This window comes from Eumetopias jubatus, unplaced genomic scaffold (assembly GCF_037043125.1).
Source record: "Eumetopias jubatus isolate StellerSeaLion01/CBP00866 unplaced genomic scaffold, mEumJub1_p1.0 scaffold_15, whole genome shotgun sequence".
NCBI classification, from domain to species: domain Eukaryota; kingdom Metazoa; phylum Chordata; class Mammalia; order Carnivora; family Otariidae; genus Eumetopias; species Eumetopias jubatus.
In genome coordinates this window covers 86,549,410-86,572,568 of record NW_028274821.1, presented here as the reverse complement: position 1 = coordinate 86,572,568, position 23,159 = coordinate 86,549,410, and the positions used below count along the sequence as shown (strand labels likewise).

Below are 23,159 nucleotides of genomic sequence, written 5' to 3'. Positions count from 1 at the left end.
CCAAAACACCCTGCCCCCTCCCCCAAGCCCCCACCATTCTTGGTATTTTAAGAGCCAAAAAAGCATGGAAAACCGGCAAACATCTATTTTTGTATTCCTTTAACTCCTAGCCTCTGAGGTTGGTCTATTTCGTGTCCGTGTTGCTTTTAGGTGGTTTGTGCTGTTCCCCTGTGGAGAGACACTGGCTGCGGGTCTCAGGGCCGAGGTTCTCGGGCACAGATTCTGCGGGCAGCCTGCAGCACCAACACACCATCCGACTGCTGCCGAGATTCCTCTGTGGGAGTACACAGTACCGAAGAGATCTCGGGAAGCCCGTTTTGTTTACTACAAGCACACGGGGAAACAAAATACAGAACTGAAGACTTTTCCTAGAGCGCTCACAAAACGTTACTCAAACAGGACTCAGGTGTGTTCTCACACAGTAATGTGTTTGCCAGCACATGATTTTGAGGTCTCTCTTCAAGCTACAAACTCAAGAGAGGGGAAAAAAACCTGTAATTCACTATGACCATTAGATTTCACATTTTCTACAACGATACTGACCTAAAAGATACGGAACATAAAAAATAGCACCACGTGACCAAAAAAAATGGTGACACACACAGATTTGGTGACACACAGAGTATCATAGAGGGCTTTTTGACTGTTGGTTTCTTTAAGCAGGAAACACTGAGAGTGGGGGAGCCACTGCTCTCATTAGCACACACAATACTAAGATAGAGATATTGCTTGCAATTCCCATAGAGTATATCTTTACAAAAAGTACAAATTCCAAGTTCTGCAGTTTCCCTGGGAACTGCATGTAGAAAAGTTGCTGTGCACCTGAACTAGCTGTTTGAAAAAAAGAGAGAGAGAGGGGGGAAAAAAAAAACCCACAACACTGCTTGGAGAATTTTGTAGACAGAACTACAAATCCCTTTCCTTTAGTGCGAGTACTAACTCATGGTAGAGTGATTTGATTTAGTTACCTGGTATGTATGTTTCTACAGTACGGAATGAAGGTAGATTCGTAAGCCAGTAAAAACATTGAAAACCACTGCTCCTTTGGGGTTGGCTAATATAACACTACAATATGTAAAAAGGTCAGCACCACGGGTCATCCAGCTTACCTACTGGACAACGAACAAAAATTCCAAACGGTTTCCAACTAGAGTTGAATACATTTTATGGCATTTGGTTTATGTACTTGTTACGAAGCAGAGCTATGAACACTGTGATTTGCTTTGCTTGCTTTTGGACACAATGATTAATATATATGAAAACCTATTAACATTCTTTTGTAAGGGAAATAAAGGGGCAAAACCCTAACATCAGGTAGGGACGAGACAGAGTCAAAAGCCCTGTTCACATTGTATTAAATTATATATTCCTCTTACATTCACCTCAACCAGAATAAAATCAAATTTGAGAATGTATATATACTATATATATAATAATCGCTTTATTATATATATATATATAAATTGTCTAACTACCCCCTAGAAGTCATTTTAAATTAGAAAAGGTTACCCATTTGTATCAGCTGACGGCATCCTGGTCTCTCTCCATGGAAACGCACCGATGCCAGCGCACACAACGAGAGAGCATGCCTCTTGGCAGAGAATGTAGGGTCAACCAGTTGGCATAGCTAAATCACTGGCAGATTTTGGATTAAGAGTTCAGCCAAAGAGGAATACTGTCAGCCTGTGTTTTCCCTGGATACGTTGCCCTTCATGCTTTGAGCTCCTTGGGAGAGGGAGGGCGGGGGGAAAGGATAAACACAATGAAGTGTTCCTTCCAGAAACCTTAGAAAAACTGCCAAGAGACCAAGAGATTTCCAGATGGTTGGGAAAACCAAAGATTACAACAAAGCAAATCACAAATATGCATTGATTAATGTGCTTTGTTTGGGTGCACTTCGTTACCATCTTAATCAGGAGCGTCAGACACTGTGTGAATTTCCATCCGGGAATCTAGGGCCATCTCTGAGGCGGATGCATCATTTTCTAGTTTCTGTTCCATGTACACATCTGTTCTCTCAGGGGACTCGATGCGACTCCTGACTTCCGCGACGCCGGGGTGGTTTTTCCGCAGGTGCTGGTTGAGGGTACCTTGGAATGGAAAGCACTTGCCGCAGATCTCACAGCGGAATGGTTTGTCATCGGTGTGGCCCCGGATGTGGTACTCCAGTTGGTCCTTGCGCGTGTACTTCTTCCCACAGAACTTGCACACAAAGGGGGTGATGCCCATGTGGAGCCGCATGTGCCTGTCAAGGCTTCCTTTCTGGTTGAAGGACTTCCCACAGTAAATACAGATCAACCTCTCATTGTACGGGTACCAGTGCCCTCTTGCACTCCTCTCTCGGGGACTGCTCTCGTACCCGGGGTTATTCATCATCGCTTCACCATCGGAACCCTGCACCAAGCCCTGCAGATCACTGTGCAGGTGGACGGACAAAGCCCGCTTTTGGCGCGCGCGCCCTCCTCGGAAACAGCTCAGCATGGATCTGGACGGGCTGGAATTACTCAAACTTCCAAAAGCTTCGGAGACGCTGGCTGGCTGTGAGGCTGCTTGGGAATAGGAATAGGCGTGCTGCAGCACGGAGCCGTACGACCCCACGTTCACTGCCACAACTTGCTCCCCGTCCACCATCTCCGTGTGGTACCCGTCGTCCCCCAGCGAGGAGCTGTCGGAACAGCTGGGCCGGTCGGACTTCTCCATCTTCACTTTCACCTCGGTGATCTGGCTCTCCCTCACCAGCAGGTCCCCTTGTTCATGGTCCCCCTCTATCTGAATCTCGTACTCGGAAACGCTCCCACTGCTCCCTCGGTCCGAGTGCCCTTCCTCCTGTAAGCGGCTGCGCAGAGCTTTGCTGGGCGTCGTCTCCATCCGAAGGTCGCTGCTCGTGGTGGGCTGCCGTACCTGAGAGCAATACGGAGGGGAGATCTCAACCGGGTTGGCAAAGAAGCTGCTGTCCTTAACTCCATTACGACTCTCGGTTGTCTCCTCAGCGCTGACAGTCACGGAGTCAACATCTCCAACACTGATCTTTGAATGGATGCTCTCCAGGATCTGCGTGCACTTGTCGATGACGCACTGCATCTGAAGAAAGCTGGCCGCGGTCAGAAAGCTGACAACATCCTTCAGCTGCAAGGACATTCTTCCAGTGTAACAAAATGACAGCAACTGTTCAAACACATTGGGATTTTTAATCACGGATATTGACAAGCCACTCATGGTACTTAATGCTGAATGGTCCCGGAAATAGGGGGAGCTGGCAGCGAGGACGGCTTTGTGGGCTCGGAATGGCTGACCCTGAATGTGAACAATGATGTCACATAGTTTCCCCTGCAGGCGGAGTTCGTTTAGCTGGCTCAGAACAGTGCTGCTGTACTCGGGCACATCAAACTGAATAAAACTGCTGCTGTCCATTTCTACTGACATGAAGCGCAATCTGCAGAAAGAGAGAGTTTCATGATTCACCAGTGACTCCTCACTCAGTACAAGTGGCATAAACACAAGCTTGCAAAAATCCCACCACCACCATCACCACCACCACTGCAGCTACTGGGCCTCCGAGGGTCGACCTGGGCATTCTTCCTCTTGCTTATTTTCAGTCTTTCACTGGTCTTGGTCAATTCACCCAAAGTCAGATAACCTAAAGATCAATCAGCCTAGTGCCCCAACTGCCTAACATTCACCTTCATCAAAATTATAACATGTTACAGATAGTAGGGCCTTTTCAGCTGATTGAGAATTTGGTATCCTTTTAGGAAAAATATCTCCCAGTCTCACCTACTTCTGAGGGTTTGGAATACTTTGTAAAAAATAGGCCAACTCGTCTAAAAAATGTTCTGCCTTATCAGTATGTTTCCAATTGGTGTTTTTCAAGCAGACAGCACATGGGATACACTGAACAGAGCTAAACCCTTTTTAGCTTAGAATCTGAGTTGTCTTGAAGTGCATTTTTTTCCCCTTCAGTTCTGCACACCTTTATATCCTTTTGGGTTGGCAATTGACCCTTTCAGTGAAGAGCTTTAGACAGGACAAGCACCAAGAGTGATGGACATATCACAAGCATATCACTGTCCACCAGTGCTCACAGCGCACGCACACCTTGCACAGGCTGGCTGCCCTTGCCAAGAATCCAGTGCACCAAATCACTCATAACCATGGAAGTGGATACAGCCCAGGCTGCACTCTCTAACCAAGACACAACAAAATCAGATCTAATAATTATATTTCAGTGGTTAAAATTCAACCAATAGAAACTTAAGCACCTTCTGAATAAGCACTGAATCAAAGAGGAAATCAAAAAGGAATAAAACTATTTAGAAAAAAAAACACATCAAATCTGCAGCAAGAAAGACTCAGGAGAAAAGTTTAATTATGTCTTCAACTTACTAGAGAATGCATCAAAAAAAAAAAAAGAGATGGATATATATAGGTGATAAAGCAAAAAACACAGGAAGGTGTAGAGCATAGATGGTGGGTGTATACAGGTGTTTTCTGTAAAATCCACGTTTCTGGTATATTTGAAATTTTTCAAAATGAAATGTTGAGGATTTTGAAACCAAAAATTTTAACAGGGAAAGTCAGTGCCTTAAAAGTTTTTATCGTTAAACAACAAAGAAGAAAAATAAATGAAATCAAAGAGGTCAGAAAACAACCAATTAGACCCAAAGAAAGCAAAAAAGTAATGAATACAGAACAGCATATAATCGCAGAGAAAATTTAAAATTATAAGACACAACAATGTGCAATTAAATCTGACGCCCGCAGGAAAGGATCAACCAGTTAGTGTGACTAGATCACACTAGAATTTTTTTTATCATGTCAGAATCTGAGTTAAAACATTTCAGTTAAGGAGGAATACTGTGCCCTTATTTATCCTAGATTTATGATTGAAATCAATTTGAAATCTGTATGGAACGGACATATTTTTAGAATAACATAAATTGGCAGAATTAAATAAAAAGAAACAGAAGTGCCAAAGCGTAAATGATCTTCAGGCCGTTCACACTGTTTCAGATGCATGCTGAAACATTTAAGGCATCTCAAAAAAAAAAAAAAAAAAAAAAATTAAAGCATCTCAATTTATATGGCATAAATCTGATGCCAGAAGATGGCGAACAGGATAGAGAAGAGGACTGTCAACTTCACCGAAGTAAACAGATTTTAAAGTCCTCAAGGAAATACTCAGAAACATAACCTATTAAGAGAATAATATATTGTGACCAAATGTAAGGACGGCAACATGTTAGGAAATGTATAATCTGCCACATCAGTAAGTCAAAGGAGAAAAACCATATGGCCAAATCAAAACTATGCCAAACATGGATTTTAGAAAGTTAAAAGCCTTTTCAAAGTTAAGGAAAAAATAGGAGGAGAATATTTTCCTAATGTAATAAACAGCACCTACTACAAAGCCCATGGCAACACCATCCTTAGAAACATCGCATCTGCATTTCCCAAAATGTATTTAGCGGCACACAAGCCCACGCGCTAGACTCAAATCCCTACCTCCTAGGGATTACACAGCATACATATTGTATATTAGCCTTCCTGTTATTAGCCTAATAACCCACCCGAAAAGTCCTGCAGACAAGAATTCTATTTAGCTCAGCAGTTTGCACACTCATCTAAGTGTGTAACTCTTCTCTCAAGGTACACATGTAAATATTCCCAAGAAGTAGTGTTCCCTGGCGCACACTCCGGTAAACACTTTCGTAGAGGCCTTCCCGTTAGTCCCTGGGAGGACACAAGGTCGTCTGCCCATCACTTCTCTTACTCAACATTGTTCTGGAAGTTCTAGCCAAAGCCACAGACAAGAGAAATTGAGGCACAGAGCCATGAAAAAAGAAGAGGTAAAATTACTGTTCAAGGCAGACAGGACTATTTACACAGAAAACACAAGGGAATCACTGGAACAAGTCTGTTTAGAAGCAGGAACGAGCAAATGAAGCGTTTCAAAAATTATTCTACATAAAAAACCAGTTAGGTAAGATAATGACAAGTCACAACCAACAACAGTAACAGAAACTATAAAATACCTGGGGGATAAACAAAAAATAGGATCTACAAGAAGAAAACTGTAACACTTTAATAAGGACAAAAACATGTATAAATGAAGATACATATCACGCTTCAGAAAGATCCCATGCTACAGACACTTTCCCCCAAAATTAATTTATGACTATAATGCAGTCCAATGAAGTACTTCCTTAGTAACTTCACAAAATGACTTAAAATTCATCTTAGAACACTGCTGTCCAACAGAAATATAATGCCAGCCACCTGTGTAGTGTTTTCTAGCAGTTCCATTAACAATAAAAATATTAAAGTTTTATACATTTTTACTTAACCTAGTTCTCTAATAACTCATTATAATAACTGTTATTAGAAAGTTATTAATGGGACCTTTCATTTTTTTCATACTAACTCTTGAAATCTGATGTGTATTTTACACTTACAGCACATCTCAATTTGGAATAACCACATTTAAGTGTTCAACAGCCACATGTGGCCAGTGGCTACCACACTGTGGACAGTGTAGATCTAGAAGAATAAATACTGAAGACATTTTTTTTTAAAGATTTTTTTTATTTATTCATGAGAGACAGAGACAGAGAGAGAGAGAGAGGCAGAGGGAGAAGCAGGCTCCCAAAGAACAGGGAGCTTGATGCGGGACTCGATCCCAGGACCCTGGGATCATGACCTGAGCCGAAGGCAGACGCTTAACCATCTGAGCTACCCAGGCGCCCAATACTGAAGACATTTTAGGAAAAAAAAAAAAAACAAAAAAACAGCCAAACATACAGATGTCAAAATGTATGATCACACTAGAATTCATTCACTGTGAGTATACACTGTCTTCTTCCCCGCACCAGGCACGAGGGGTCCAGGTGAGCTCAAATTCTCTCGTTATAAACTATGACAAGGGCTATGAGATCTTTTGTAATGGGGGGGCGGGGAGGTGCTGCAGACAAAAGGAATGACACAAAGCGAGGAGAGCCTGAGCAGGAAGGAAAGCGCTGTCAGAGAAGTGTGGTACAGTCGGGGGAAGGAGCAAGGGGAAGGACAGAGGCCTAACGAGGCTGTCAAGGCAGGTGGAAGTCAGACTAGATGGGCCCTGTGGGCCATTTCCAATCAGTGAAAAAGTAAGAATTTTTGAAACAGATGCTGCTTGGATAATAGGAATATATAATAATAAAGTTAGATCCCTTCTCCACCACATGCCCCCCAAAAAAATTTCTAGAGAAGGTCTTACTAAGCACACAAAGACAGATACCAGAGGAAAAAAACAGAGATTTAACCACAGAAGACCTTTTACACATCTAAAAAATGGCTTTTGACCAAAAACAAATGAACAAAAGACAAATTATGAAAAATACGACATATATGGTGAAGAAGCATAAAACTCTTATAAATCAATAAAAGCAAATTTAACAATTGAAAAATGGGCAAAAGACTATGAACAGATGCTTCAAAAAAAGAAATTAAGTCTTGAAACACAGATAAAGTGCTTAACAACATCAATAAACAAACAAATAAAAATTAACATGAGACGCAAATCTTTCTCAGATTGGTAAGATTTAATCCCAGTTGGTAGTGCTATAAGGACCGCGGTGCTCTCCTGCACTCCCGGTCCGCAAGTATGACAAAAGCCTTACGACAGGCATTGTTCTTGACTGCGCACTTCTCTGTCACGGATATAGGCACAAGAATTTATCCGTCAGTATATTCAATTACAACAGCAAAACAATGAAAACAACCAAAATGTCCACCTTCTTGGAAATCACTAAAGCATAGTGCACCTACATACTGAATACTAGGTCATTATTTAAACTGATCTTAAGGAAGAATACAAAGTTAGCTCTATAAAATGCAAGCCCCAAGAGGGCAAGGATTTTTATCTGTTTTACAAACTATCATCCAGATTACTGCCTGGCACATAGTAGACACTCAATAAATATTTGAATATGTAATAACATGGCAAAAAATCAGGTAACAAATCAACTACAAATGAGCACAAAGGATCTTTATGGGTGATGGAAATGGTCTGAAAGTGGGTTATGGTAATAGCTGTATACGGTTATAAATTTACTAAAGATCACTGAATTGTGGGGTGCCTGGGTGGCTCAGTCGTTAAGCGTCTGCCTTCGGCTCAGGTCATGATCCCAGGGTCCTGGGATCGAGCCCCACATCGGCCTCCCTGCTCAGCGGGAAGCCTGCTTCTCCCTCTCCCACCCCCCCTGCTTGTGTTCCCTCTCTCGCTTTTTCTGTGTCAAATAAATAAATAAAATCTTAAAAAAAAAAAACAATAACCACATCACTGAATTGTACACTTAAGACGACCCAAATTCTATGATATGTAAGCTATACCTCAGTAAGGCTGTTTAAAAAAATCAGGTAACAACAAAAGTAGGATATTTCTAAAATTATGTATGTATACAGATATTAAACATACATACAAATAATACTGAGAGATATATACAGAATGGTTACATTATGTAAGATTAAAAATGTTTTTACTTTCATCTTTGTACTTTCCTGTACTTTCCATACTTCTAACAGTGAACATTTATTACTTGGGAATGACAAAAAAAAGTAAAATAAAAAACGTCTTAAAATTCCTGCCAATGATAATCTGACAGACGCTGCTGGTGGGGTGTAAAATGAGCAAATACTTCAGAGGGCATTTTAGTTATGTCCATTGAAATTACAAATGCACATGCTCCATGACCGAGTAACTTTAGCCCTAGGAATTTACTACAGCACTGGACAAAACGACAAAAGATTCAGAACAGACTACATACCCATCAAGAGGAGCGTGGTTAATAACTTGCGGGACATCCATATTTAAGACTGCTAAACAACCAGAAAAAACAAACAAGGAAGCTCTTTTCATACTGATGAAATAATCACCATGGTATACTGCTGAAGGAAAAGGGTGAAGTGCAGAAGGGTATATAGGTGTTTGTATAAAGCACCGTGAAAACACACACACACTGCTGTGTCAATATATACACATCATGGATATGCACAGATTATTTCTGGAATGATGCACAAAAACAGATAACCTCTACCGTCTCCAGGGTAGCTGGAAGCCCTATTAGCTTTCAATCAATCTTTTTAGACACATTTCTAAACTATCTGAATATATCATTAAAAATAAGTAACACTTAAAAAAAAGTCAGGATACCTCATCCAGTTTTTATTTCATTTTTTTTTAAGATTTTATTTGAGAGAGAGAGAGAGAGCATGAAAAGGAGAGGGAGAAACAAGACTCCCCACAGAGCAAGGAGCCCACAGCGGGACTTGAAACCCCAGGACCCTGAGATCATGATCTGAGCTGAAGTCAGCTGCTTAACCAACTGAGCCACCCAGGTGTCCCCTCACCCAGTTTTTAAAAGATAGGAAAAGACCATATAAAAACCGTCATGAATTTGGAGTCAGACCTGGGTTCAAATGATACCTGCTTTCCACTTGTAAAACTTGGGTGAGGTACTTCATTAACTTTCCAAGTCTCAGTTTTCTTATCTTGAAAATGGGAATAATAGTCCTTGCCTCGTGGCTTGTTATGAGGAATACAAGTATGCAGAAGTAGGAAGCACAGGGGCGCCTGGGGGCACAGTCGGTTAAGCCCAACTCTTGGTTTCGGGTTGTGAGATCACAGCCTCACCTCCGGATCAACAAGGAGTCTGCTTAGGACTCTCTCCCTCCTCTCCCTCTGTCCTTCCCCCGCCCCCCGCCCTCCCCCCCCCCCCCCCCCCCGTGCTCAAACATGCGCAATCACTCTAAGAAATAAATAAATAAATCTTTAAAAAAAAAAAAAAAAAGGTAGGAAGCACTGAGCATAATGGCTGCTCGGCCCATAGCATCACGGTTAGCTATGAGACTTTTTTTTAGGGGGACAGGATGGTGGCTTTGAAGGTAGACTTGGCTATGAATCCTAGCTCTGCCACTTTCTGATAAAAATAATAACAATGAACATTTAAACAGCCATGTGGTCTTGGACAAGTCAGTTAACTTGGATTTCCTACCTAGAAAAGGTCTCCGAAGAACTACTGCCCAACACGATCGTGGTCATGATTAAATGAGGGAAATTCATGCACTGAATGCATATAAAAGCTGACACATAATGAGTACTTACCTCGTGCTAAACACCTTATATATATTCATTTGACCCTTTTATCAACTCTATGAAGGAAATACTATGATTGTTCCTATTTTGTAGATGAAGGAACTGAGGAAAAGCAGTTCAGATACTGCCAAAGGTCCCACAGTTAAAAGATGAACTTGGTCTGACTCGGGAGGTTGTGGCCCTAACTACACCAGACTGCCTTCTAGAAACACATATACTGTCTAGCATGACACAAGGGTGTGTAAACAGTGACTCTGGGAATTAAGGGGCAAAAGGAAGGTGGGCTTAGGCTTTTGAAAGATGCACAGTCCTGGGCAAAAACCAGTAGAAAAGAGCAAACAAGGAAGCATTTCTGAAATAGTCTACAACTGAATCTAGCTTCCCGGTGAGGCTTCCTCCTCCTCTGCGTGGCTTTTTATCTTCTCAGGAGAAAAGTAGAGAACTATACTTGAAAGAAAATCACTGGAGAGAAAAACCAAAGACCATGATTAACACCTAAGAGAGGGTTTCCAGTTTTCTGCAAATGAGAAAGGAAGTGCTTCCCTCTCCTCTCCTTTACATTAACACCTCCTTCTGGCTGTGACAATGAGATTCAAAGCCCTCTGCCTAGAGCTGCTAACAAGCAACACTCCAGAGTAAGAGGCTTCCGAAAGTCTTACACACAGGGAATCTGCAGGTAACTTCAGCCCTAGGCACGTTACCAAGCTTAAAGGAGCAAAAGGCATAATGAATCACAAGTTCTACACCCAACGACCTGATTTGTCAGGTCTAGTGGTCCGGGGGTAAAGTAAGTCAGAACCTCTTCAAGAGACAATCAAGTTCACATATGATCCCCCACTCCTCTAGATCAGCAGTTTCCCAACTGGATTCTTGTAGATCTTGATTCCTCCCCTGCACAGAACGTCAGTGGGCCTACACTTAACTTAGATCAACGTTTCATTAGTTTTATCTTTAAAACAAAATATATGCACACAAACTTCAAATCCTAGTACAGAAGATATAAAATGAAGAGCAAAGCTCTTCCCCAGTTTCCTCTTCCCAAAGATAATCACTGGTAAAAGTTTTCCGTGTTCTTTCAGAGAAAATTATAAACACATATCAGCATAAATTGTTCTATATTCTGGTTTGTTTTTTTTTGTAATGTATTTAATACACCTTCAAATCTTCCCACATCAGCACAAACTCATCTACCTCATTATCTTTTCCAACTTCAGAGTACTCCATGGAAGGCTGTGTTACAATGTACTTAACCAGACCCCAATTAATACCCTAAACAGGAAAAAAATTTAAATAGCCATGGTATTTCCTCCAAGCAGAAGACTTTGCTGGGATCATGGTCTCATTTCTACTGATACCAACTGTGTCCCAAAGGCAGTGGCAGCTACCCTCACCACTAGCACATGAAGTCCCTGTTCCCCCATAATGAGCATAACACCTTTTCACTTTTGCCAGACTGATCAGTTTAAATGGCATCTCATGGTTTTGAAATGCTTTTATTTAATTACAAGTGAGGCTGATCATCTTTTCTCATGCTTAATGGCAATTTGTCTAAACTTGTCTTGGAACTGTCTCTTCATATCCTTTGCCTGTATTTGCATTTTTTATTGAATTGTCAGAGCTCTTTGCAAATTAAGGAAATTAGCCTTTTGTCTTATATACTGCAAATATTACATTTAATTGCAATCACTAAATGGCATACTGGCTGGGAATTTAAATTATTTTTCTACGTGTATAGGAAATACTCAATTTCAATCTTCTGCTCGCACAAACCAAAGGGAATTCAAAGACAAATAAGGCTCCCAGTCTTGCAGTTTGATATAGGCTTACCGCAGATTCCTCCCAACACAGAGAGATGTGGGAATGAAAATCATTTTTGATAATGCAGAGAAGTGATTTATATATTAGTTTTTCATCTTGACTAAGTTTGCAGCTGCTTCAGAAGACAATAACGAATTTAATTATTCCTCTCACTAAATACATCAGAATCAGTATTCTTTAACTCAGCAGATTAATCACAGGTCTGTCACATTATATTAGACAAGAAGCCATCCCCAAACTAGACATTTCCATTGTTATTTTCGAATTTAAAAAACAAGCATATATCAGCTGGACGTTTTTCTTCGATACCATTAATACTTTTTTCTTTCATTAATACTTATTTTAACAACACTTTTTCCGCTTGTTTGTAAAGACTACACTCTTGATAAGAACATGAAATACCTCTTTAAAAAAAGCACACGTGGTAAGGACTTAGTTGCAGGGGGCTGCTAGTTGTCAGCTCCTCAACCTGTTCATAGTCCTCTCCTGCTCATTCAACCAATGGACACACACACACTTCCTGCTCTGCTAATGTCTTTAACGGGAGAATACTTTCAAGCCCTGGAAGCAGCTTTCACCCCACACACAGCGCCTGCCAAGGTCGTCTGGTGAGACTCCGCCCACACTGGTCTCAGCGGGTTCTGGGAAGGACCACCTCTGACGGGAGCTGTCCTGACACTGGTCTCCGTCATCCCCTTCCTCGTGGCCAGCCACCCCCCACACAAGCCTCAACAACTGTACAAAGGGTTCACTGCCACCTCCCACACCCTTTAGCCTTTTCCCTTCCTTGGGAAAGCCCATCATCATCATCATCATCAATAACCAACACCACCTGAATGCTTGATACAGGCGAGGCGTGTCATAAAGGACTTCTATGCATTATTTCCCTGAATCCTCTTGCCCTCCCCCGAGGGAGGTACTTTTACCCCTATTTTAGAAATGAGGAAACGGAGACTCCAAGAGGCTAACTTTCCCAGGACTGTTGCAGTCGGCCCATCTAGACTTCCTACACAGTAACTCCTGATCCTTGTCTAATCTGCTGCCAGGGAACAGCAGGAACAGCAGTCAGAAGAGCGGAGGAAAAGGCAAGACGAGAAGAAAGCTTGCCCCAGGTTACATTCCTGCCCTAGCATGGTGGCCAGGGAAAGGGACAGGGACAAGTGGTAAACGTCCCCCTCATTCTGCCAAGGGCTCCTACCGCTCTGTGAGGAGGAAAGGGATGGAGAAGGGCGAGCAGGGGGTATTTTATTAATATCCATCAAAATTACAAATGCATGTCCCCGGTGACTGAACAATTTCAGCTCTAGGAATTTACTACGGCATCTTCTTCCTAGATCAAAACCTCCAAGAGAAGTCAGGGCTTTTGGGGGGCGGGGGGAGGTCCCAGGTGGCTCTGCAGCTGAGGAATAGTATGCCTTCCATCTGCACAGCTTTTCCTCATCACAGTCCCTTACCCTGGCTGATTTTACCCTCTATTTTTTTTTTTTTAAGATTTTATTTATTTTTTTGGCAGAGAGAGAGTGCATGCGCGCATGCAAAAGTAGGGGGAGCGGCAGGCAGAGTGAGAGAGGGAGAAGCAGGCTCCCCACAGAGCAGGGAACCCGAAGTGGAGCTCAATCCCAGTACCCCAAGATCATGACCTGAGCCAAAGGCAGACTCTTAACCGACTGGGCCACCCAGGCGCCCTTACCTCTAAATAAACAGCCATCTTCATGCTACAGCCTCAATTAATTAGAAACCACTGGCCTGAGGCTCAAGTAACTGGTCCTTTTGGTGTTTAAAGGTGGAAGTCACAGAGCAGATGCTGCCAAGACGCAGGTTCAGCCCAAGTTCAATGGAATTCTAAGCAGCGTTGGGACTGGTCTTCAAAAAGCCAGAGCAGACTGGGAGGGGCCATCCAGGACTGACCAAGCACCGAGGCCAGCAGCAAGGCCAGTGCAGGCCAGGGGTAGGCCGGAACCATGAGGAGTGGAGAAGGAGCAGGTTCGGGAAGAAAACGGATGCACACTGGGGAGTGAAGGCACACTGGGCAACCAGAGAAGGGAGGACGTTTCCACAGGGAGGCACTGTGGCCACAAGCCACAGGGGAGAGCCACACTGCATGACCTGTGTACAGGTCAACCTGGGATGCTCCTCCCACAGACCTGAGGTCAGGAGAGGGGTCCTAGAGATAAACATGCATGCGTGCTCTGAAAAGACAACTAAGATCCGATGCAAGACCACATGACAACGAGGCTTGGTTAGTAAAGATGCTTGAAATCTCCACAAGATCCCACCCAAAAAAGCTATAGAACATCTCACCACACCCATGCGTCAGGACAAGACCCTGTTCTGAAAGCCAGCATGGGAATCTTACCCCTAATCTGGAGTTCCAAAGCTCACTAAGAACAAATGCATTTTACCTGAAGGAGCTTTAGAATAAAAAAGCTACTTCGCAAAGGCAGCAGAGCCACAGTCCCGCAGATAGGACTGATCCTGACGGGCGAACAGATGTACCAGTTAATCGACACTCTGCTCTTCCTTTCACCTGCTCCTCCCACTGAGTTTCAGCAAAAGGTTGAACAGGTAATGACTGCCCTCCCACATGACAACACTAGATGCTCAAAGGGAAGAAAACACAGTCAAGGGAAGCAACACGAGTCTTCAAAGGTGTTGACTGTTTACCGATTTCTCAGCACCAGGGAAGGGAAAGAGGGTCCTATTATTTTCCATTTAATGCATGTTCTTATGACAGTATTTTTTAAGACTTGACTTTCACCAAAAATTAACTGAAAAAAAGCATGAATTTATTTATAATAATGACATAAAGGTCTTTCCAAGCATGACAGAAATCCCAGAAGCCACAAAGGCGAAGACCAATACATCTGACAAATAGGACAAAAAAATACCCTTTGCAAAACCCAAAAGTGAATGACATATTGAGGAAAAATACATGTGCATTTGACAATGGGCTACACTCCAAATTCCTTGAATTATATTATAAATCAATCAGATCGGGATGACACAGAACATCCTATGGAAGAAGGTGCAAAGGAATTAACATTTCACAGAAAAAGAAAAAGACAAATAACCAAAAACACATGAAAAGATGTTTAGCTCTCTGGGCGCCTGGGTGGCTCAGCTGGTTAAGCGACTGCCTTCGGCTCAGGTCATGATCCTGGAGTCCCGGGATCGAGTCCCACATCGGGCTCCCTGCTCAGCGGGGAGTCTGCTTCTCCCTCTGACCCTCTGCCCTCTTGTGCTCTCTATCTCTCATTCTCTCTCTCTCAAATAAATAAAATCTTTAAAAAAGAAAAGATGTTTAGCTCTCTTCATGACTAAACACATGTGAACTAGAGAAAGAAAAAATGAGATACCAGTTGTGACCCATCAGATTTGCATATATTTAAAAAGAACTGGCAAGTGTAATCCTAAGGGATAACCTGGTCAGATCGATCAAAATGCAGAAGGCATTCACCATTTGGTCCACCATTAAACTGCTAAGAATCGATCCTACAAATATACAGTCCTTACACAAGTATGTTAGGATATATGTAACAAGGATGCCCACTAAGCATTTTTATTTGCTATAACAAAAAAGAGAGAGAGAGAGAGAGAGAGAGAAGGAGAACTTCAAAATCCATCAAGAGGAGACTGGCTCAAAACAACAAACAACAGAAACAAAAAATCAACAATGAAACACTACACAGCCATTAATACGGACAGGCAGATCAGTATGCTTCAATATAAAAAGAGTTCTATTACTTAGCCCAAACCAGCATGATAAAGAACAATTATGTATGCATATGTGGGATTCTTTTCCTGTACTTTTCTTAAAAGAATAAATATACACTGCTGTATCCACTCTGGAAAGAATCACATGAAACTATTAATGTCAGTGACTTTGGGAATGAGGATTAAGGACTGGGGAGAGGGAAGGGAAACAGGCTTCATTTTATACTTTGAATGTTTTATCACATAGCTGTATTATTCTCACCAAAAGTTTTTTTAAGACATGTGTAAGAGTCTACCTAAAAATATATAATTTTGTAAACCAAAGAATCTGGAGAAAGATAAGCTGCAAGGGGATAATTAGTATATCAAGCAATTATAGAGGCAGAAACAAAGAACTATGGGGAGCAATGACAAGACTGATTACTTTTGACCAAAAAGGTTCTTTTTAGAAATCAAAACAGAACAAAAGAAAGCTTCCTGGTGTTAGTAATATGTGAACAGGGCTTTGCATTTCAAATGGAACACAAAGAACACTTCAAACAGAAGGGATGGCAGGAGCAGGGAATAAGGGAGTGAAAGATGTCTGGAGTAGTGGCTGGGGCCCAGGCTCCAGGGGTGACAGGGCAAAGAGGGAAACCACCGTCGGGACGTGGAGGGCCTTGAACACGAGATTAGAAAACCCAAACTCAATACTGGCAGCTGCCAGCTTAAACATGAGTCCAAAGAAGGACTCAACAGGACTTGGGGAGACTGCAGGATGCTATCCATTCAGGGAGGCAAGCGAGTTCAGTCTCAGACAAGAGGAGTCTGGGTTGCCCCCTGGGGATCTGTGTAGAGCTGTCTGACAGGTAGTGGGAAGGGGCGGTGGCGGGGGTGGAGCTGTACGGAAACATTAGATGCTGATTTGGGAGTAACCAAAAATTGACTGAGAACTGATCTGGTAAGATGAGAGAGGAAACAGAAAAAAAGTTTAGCTGAGAGCAGAAAAGTTTTGCTCTTTGCTCCTATGAGAGGTACTCGAACATGGTCACAAGAACAAGGTAACACCCACACTTGGCCCTCTCCTCAACACAACATTTCATTAATAAGGTTCTGCATCGGGCCTTCTTTTAAAGCTGTAAGGGAACTGAACAACGAAAACCAGAATGTAGACTAGTGATACCTTCCTGCGCTGCTAACCCATTCTGAAGAGAGCCTGAAGATGAGAGAGGGGACACTTAAATGCCATCTGGGCAAACACCCACATGGGCTTTGCAGTCCCCTCTACAACATTCTTGGGGAAAACCCTGGAAGTGTTTCCCCATAACAACAACTGGAACAAAAGCACAAGCATAATATCCAAGCAACTGGCAACGCACTGCTGAGCACACACTCTCGGCCGTGGGCTGAGGGCAGGGACCTTGTGCCCAGAGCCCAGCACTGTGTCTGGCAGAGAGAGGGGCTCTCGGCACATGTCAGCTGACTCAACCCGAACCAAGCTGGGGGCTCAAAATCCCCGGCTGCCACCATCGCTACACCCCCAGCTCTCAATTCTTCCTGCTGAAGACCCAAGACCATCCCTTCTAGCGGCCCAAATCTAGCAAGGTGGCTCATCCCCATGTAACCCATAAACACTCTAATTTGCTCAGCTTCATTTAAAAATACCCAGTGACACTTCTAAGAAAAGAAAGCAAGGTTACAAATCTGGGAGTGGTTTAAGGAACCAGAGGTACCCATTATTCTCAATCAAGATGCTCATGATTCCAAACCCAGATCTGCACCTGCTGGATTCAGTCACTTGCGGACACCAGAGCCACAACTCAATCTCGGCTTCCTCTATCAGGCACGGAAGACCTCAGATCTCTAATTTCCATTCCATACAAAAAGTCATGAAAAAGACCACAGATGGAAGCACTAGGGACAGCAGGCATGGTAACAGCAGTAACAACTATATAAAAATAACTTTTCTAGGTATTTCTGCCTGGGTCTAGATCAAAACTAAACTTGAGCTGTCATGAATTACAATCTAATCCTTTAGAAAGCAGCAGCCGAATAACACCAGGGCTGCATAAAACATTCTGGTGCTGCTGAAACCCAATGCACGAAAAAAATAAATAAAATGGCATTCCGTGATGGATATTCATGAAGCACTCATCCTAATTTAAAAGAAAACAAGTCTAGAGTTCTTACTGCATTAATTCATGTGAGCCTGAAAGAACATTTTTATCCAAACTGTTAAGATTTCCTACCAAGGCGTTAACATTCTCCAAGTCTGCTCAGTTACACTAATTCTGAGAGTATGGTTTGGTTTGACAGTGGGGTTTGTCTTTCAGTCAATGCAGAACATCAGAAGCTTCTTCTGGGCTGTCCTGATGGGTAGGGCTGGCCTCTGTAACCTCACGTGCAATGTGAACGACTAACAGTTATTCTCCTAGTGTGTGTACCACATGCTAAGTAAGCTCTTCACCTATTCACTGAAACTTCATGACAACACTCTGACACAGACAGTGCAACTATCCCCATTCTACAGATGAGGAAACAAACTCAGGGAGATGAAGAACCTTTCCCAAACCAAGGTCACTGCCCAGGATTTGAACCTGGATTTGTCAGTACTGCGAGTGGGAATTCAGGCACACTGGCGAGATGCAGGGTTTTTACTGGTGCCAGACTCAGTATTACTGATCTTTGGGAAGAGAATTCTCATTTAAGGATGTATCATTACGCACCAAACAATGATAATTAAGGGTTTACACTGTGTTGTGCTTTGAGTAGTTTGCAGCCAGTTTTCTGTATGATCCTTTCTGTCCAAAAACAACTCTTTACCTCTATGAAACGGGTAAATAGATGTTTCATGAATTCATCCCAAATGAGAAAGGTAGGTTTCAGGTAAAGGAATGAGTAAGGTTTCTTAAGGCCAAGAACTCAAAAATGTCAATAAGTGGCATCTCATCTGCTTGCTGCTGGCATTTCCAGGGACACTGGGCCTGGGAAACAAGTCCCCCCTCTTAGGACAGAAGGATTAGAAAAGCTCACCTTGAATTGCTTTCTTCCGTGAGGTTTTCCGTGCCATCAATATCAACCAGAAAATAACCATTAGATATTAAACTGCATTCAGTTGATGACCTTCACTAAGCTAAATTCAGCAGTCAGCTATAAAACATTAAATGGACACAATTAAGAAGTTTGAAAAAACATGAAGCAGAATTTCAACTAAAGTAACATGAAAATGAATGGGAAGAAAACATTCTAGATTCAGGATACTGACATTTTCAACAAGTGCTTCAACTGAAAGGATCCAGAGACATGTAGAAATCCACAACTCATTTCTCCACCTTGATAAATTTACACCTGATGATGATGATGAAGATGTACTGAGCAGTTAATAGGAGCTACAAACTCTGCTACCTCCTTCATATATATATATATTTCATTTTAAAACTCTTAGCAACCCTATGAGATGGATTTTACTATCCCCACACTATAGATGAGAAGACAGGCTCAGAGACATTATACAATTTGCCCAAGTTCACAGGCTAGTAAGTAGCCTTGCTGGGATTCAAACCCAGGCCTGATTCCAAAGCTGAGATTCTTTCCCCAGTCTCCAACAGAAGAATTACATGACTTTTTTCTTTCCCATAATCAAAAGTAAACTTTTTAATCTTTCAAAGATTCGTTTTATGCTCTGTGTGCTCTAAGAATGAAAGCGGAAAACATCCACTTTGAATGGCATTAGACCTAAGTGATATATAACAGAGAAAGCTGATAAGTAATAAGATTCCCCTTTAAAAAGGAGGGAAATAAAAAAAATTTTTTTAAGTTGTTTACCAACAAGAATCAGGAAGTATTTGAGTATCTCTTATAAAGTCCGGCTACCGTATTAGATACCACCAGGGCTCCACAAGAAGTATTAAGACACAATGCCCTCAAAAAGCTCCCACTCCAGCTGGGACAAGAACAAGTTCAATAACCAAGGAACAAATGCTGAATCCTGAGCTTTAGATTGTGAGTGCCACAAAGGCATGGGGGTAGGGCAGTCAGGGAACACCCTCTGGAGGAAGTATATCTTCAGCAGGGGCTTGAAGGAAGTGAAATGGAGAATTTACATAGAGAAGAAAAAGGAGGCCAGCACTTCAGAAGGGGGAACAACAGGAGCAAAGCCCTAGAGGCAGTCATAAACTTGCTTCTGCTGAGGACAGACGGGAGAGGGAGAAGCAGGGAATAGGTTCAGGTAGGTGGGGAGGGGCCAAACCAAGGACAGTCTTAAAAAATACAGGGTGGGCAGTGGCTGGACACAATGGGGAGACAGGAGGACACTACTCAGTGCCATGGCATGGCCTGTTAGCTGATCTCCTGGCCCCAAGCCTCTCCCTTCCCCTCCTGCAAGTTATCACAAACCACCCCTAGTCTCCTGCTGCTCACCATGGCCGTTAGAACAGTTTTAACTTTGGCCTAGTGTTCAAGTTCTTTCAGGAACAAGCCCCAACCAATCTTTCTTCCTATTCCCTTTCCTATATGAACACTTCTCTACAAGGAGACTGGTCTATTCCCCAACTCCACTGGAACGCTGGGCCTGATTTCTCTTTTCCTATCGAATCCTACTCACCCTTTAACAAGCAGCTCAAATCCTGCCTCCCCGCTAAGGCTTCCCCGACCAACCTCCAATGACCTCCATCTCTCCTCCTTCTTAATTCTACAGCACACAGCCCCGTCTCATCAATCAATTACCTTTTCACAGGTAAAGCCTCAGCACCCAGTGTAAAGCTGCTTGGAGGCTATGTGTCTTCCAATACTTTCCCCCACCACATGGAACAGCATCTTGACATTTAATAATCAAGCAAGCACTCAACTCTTTTTTTGACTTCCTATATTAAGTTTGGCATTAGCATAAAGGAAGGAGGGGGGAAATGGGGGACTTCTGAAGTCACAGACCAACTAAGAAGCTGTTGCAATAATCCAGATGTGAAGCAAAGAGGGCCTGGACTAAGGAACAAAGAGAAAATGGGCAAATATAAACAAAAACATTTTGCATGCAAAAACTCAGCGGGATGTGATTGACTACTACTACGGACAAAAGCAAGGGATGAAATATGATTAAGGTAAGGCTTAGAAACACTTCTGGGAATCATTTTAAAGCCTGTCTGAAACCAAGTGTATTAAGCGACTAAAAAGTCCACATTTGCAAAAAGTCTTCAGTGAAACTGCCCAGTATCTTGACCCTGGGAAAGCCCTTCCAATTTCAGACACATACAGACGAGCAGACCCACAAGGGTCTTTAGAGAGCTAATCTATAGTTTGTTACTAGAGAGCTAATCTAAAACCCTCACTGATCAGATGGGGAAACTGAGGCCCAGCGTGGTAGAGGCTTGACAACTCCCAGACTAGTGCCGCCCTAAAGCACAGCCGCCCAGGCTAGAAAGACACTGTTTACACCCCGAGGCTAACCCCAGCCCGGCCCTCCGTAATGGCAGGACCGACTGAGGGCGAGAGTGACCATGGAGACGTCTAGAGCCAAGCAGGACGCGCCGCCGCCTGTTTACCTGGAGAAAGGCGGTGGCGTGGGGCAGGGGGTCCGTTGCAGCCACTGGCAGGGCCGACCCCGCGGCCGGGCCGGGCTCTCCAGGGCACTCAACCATCCAGCCTCCCCGTACAAAGGGGGAGCGCCCCTGGGGGCAAGGCGCCCGGAAGCATGGGATCCCGAGACGCCCGGGGTGGAGGCTGGGGAGCCCGGGGCAGCTGGCCGCGAGCGACCCTCGGCCCCGCCAGCGGCGCCCGGACTCCGGGGCCGACCACTGTTGGCCCCTCCAGGGCGAGCGCCTGGCCAGAGCAGGTGCCCGGGCCTCCCGACCCCGCCCGGCCTCGGCTGCAGCCCGCGCCGCCCGCCCACCCGCCGGCCCGCCGGACTGACCAGGCGCGGAGGCGCCCGCCCCGCCGCGCCCAGAGGGAGCCGGACAGCGGCCGAGGGCTGCCCCCGGCCCGGCCCGCTCCGCCGGCTCCTCGCCCGCCGCCCGCCGCCCCCAGCCGGCGCGCCTCACCTGCCGAGAGCGCCGCGCTCACATCGCCCGCCCGCGGCGCCCCCACCGCCGCCGCCGGCGCCAGGCCCGTCCCCGCCGCTCCGGCTGCCGCCCCAGCCCGCGCCCCCCGCCCCCGGAAGCGCTTCCCGGCCCCGCCCCCTCGGCGCCAGCGCTTCCGGGCAGGCGCGGACGGGGGCGGTGGCGCTGCGGGACGAACCTCTCGCTGGGCCTCGGGATTCCAGATCCCGCCTCGGCCGAGTCTAGGAGCCTCGCGGCGGACGCGTGGGCGAGCGGCGGCCTTGGTCCCGACTCCGGGAAGGAGCGGCGGCGGCTTTGCGCCCCACGGCCTTCCGCCCGCCTTCTCTTCGGCGCCCCCTGCTGGCGGGAGGAGGGCTCCGCAGCGGGGCGCGCCGCGGGTCTCCCGGAGCGGAGAGGAATGGGTAGGCCAGGACCCTCGACCCGCCACCCCCGGGGGGCCTGCGACCACCGGTGGCCCAGCCCTCCCCCTCCGAGACCCTCGATCCCACAGCCCTTCGGGCGCCTACCCCTCACCCGAACCGCTCCCGGCGGGACAGATGAAGGCAGTAAGGTGCAGTGGTGACAAGCACGGGCCTGGGGACCTGCCATATCGGGTCACTTAACGTATGACCTTGGGAAGATTACCTACCCCCCTAAAGCGGGAGATGAAAATTCCGAACTTGCGGTTTTAAAACCCCTGCCGCAGAGCAGGCCTCAAAAAATGTGCATTTCCTGATCCTTGGAGACACCCCAATGTTGATACTTGGCTGCGAATGCGAGCTTGGCCAGCATTTTCCTCTCGGCTTTGGGCGAATTTAACCCCCTTTGAAGAGGTTTACCCCCCTTTGCATTTTGGCGGATTCCTCCATAGTAGTGGCAGAGTTCATTTTCCCTTTTCTGAATTTGTAATAAAAATAAACCAGGAGTCAAGATACCAGCTCTTCTTCAAGATACAAAGCTGAGACTTCTGATGCTACTTCATCCTTTGCAATCAGGAACTCTTTCTCTGGGTTCTATCAAATAGTCATCTTCCAATAACAACAGCTACCCTTTGTTAGTCTGTGCAGGGCGCTGTGCAGACACTTTATAGACATGACCCCCTTTAATGCACAACCCCAGGGGGTAGCCATCAATTATTATCTCCATTTTATCCAGGAGGGAACTGAGGCTCAGAGAGGTTAAGTGACATATCTAAAGTCACACAGCTGAATGGCACACTTGGGATGAGCTCCCTATCTCTCTTGACTCCAGACAGGAACTTCTTATGGCAACAGAATATTCCAAACACAGAATTTTAGGTAACCGGTTTCTAACTGCAGGCACCTGGGCAGTGTCACTCTCTAATTACTCTTCCTCTTGAGCTATTTCCTTGAGATCTGTCCCCAAGAGTGAGATCAGTGAACTCAAGGGCACAGGAATGCATCTTCTTGTCACACCAGGTTTCCTCAGGACCACTGACTGGGCTGACTCACAAGCCCACATGAGTGAGTTCC

The 23,159-nt window shown here is 44.6% G+C and overlaps 1 protein-coding gene across 4 annotated transcripts; it reads right to left on the bottom strand.

Moving 5' to 3' along the window:
* Positions 1–21: 21 nt before the first annotated feature.
* ZBTB34 (zinc finger and BTB domain containing 34) lies at positions 22–21,945 on the bottom strand. Of its 4 annotated transcripts, none has more exons than XM_028107775.2 (3): positions 21,670–21,754; positions 18,671–18,787; positions 22–3,433 (listed from the first exon to the last, which is right to left on the bottom strand). In XM_028107775.2, exon 3 carries the CDS (start codon positions 3,421–3,423, stop codon positions 1,909–1,911), a length of 1,515 nt encoding a protein of 504 aa, XP_027963576.1. In that variant the 5' UTR covers positions 3,424–3,433; positions 18,671–18,787; positions 21,670–21,754; the 3' UTR covers positions 22–1,908. The 4 variants fall into 4 exon arrangements, with proteins under 4 accessions (XP_027963576.1, XP_027963575.1, XP_027963579.1 ...); XM_028107774.2 differs by lacking the exon at positions 21,670–21,754 and adding an exon at positions 20,363–20,441; XM_028107778.2 differs by lacking the exons at positions 18,671–18,787; positions 21,670–21,754 and adding an exon at positions 21,866–21,945.
* Between the last annotated feature and the right edge of the window lie 1,214 nt (positions 21,946–23,159).

Bases quoted from the DNA above. Each gene is read 5' to 3' on its own strand.
- ZBTB34 (XM_028107778.2), bottom strand. From the start codon at position 3,423: ATGTCAGTAGAAATGGACAGCAGCAGTTTTATTCAGTTTGATGTGCCC.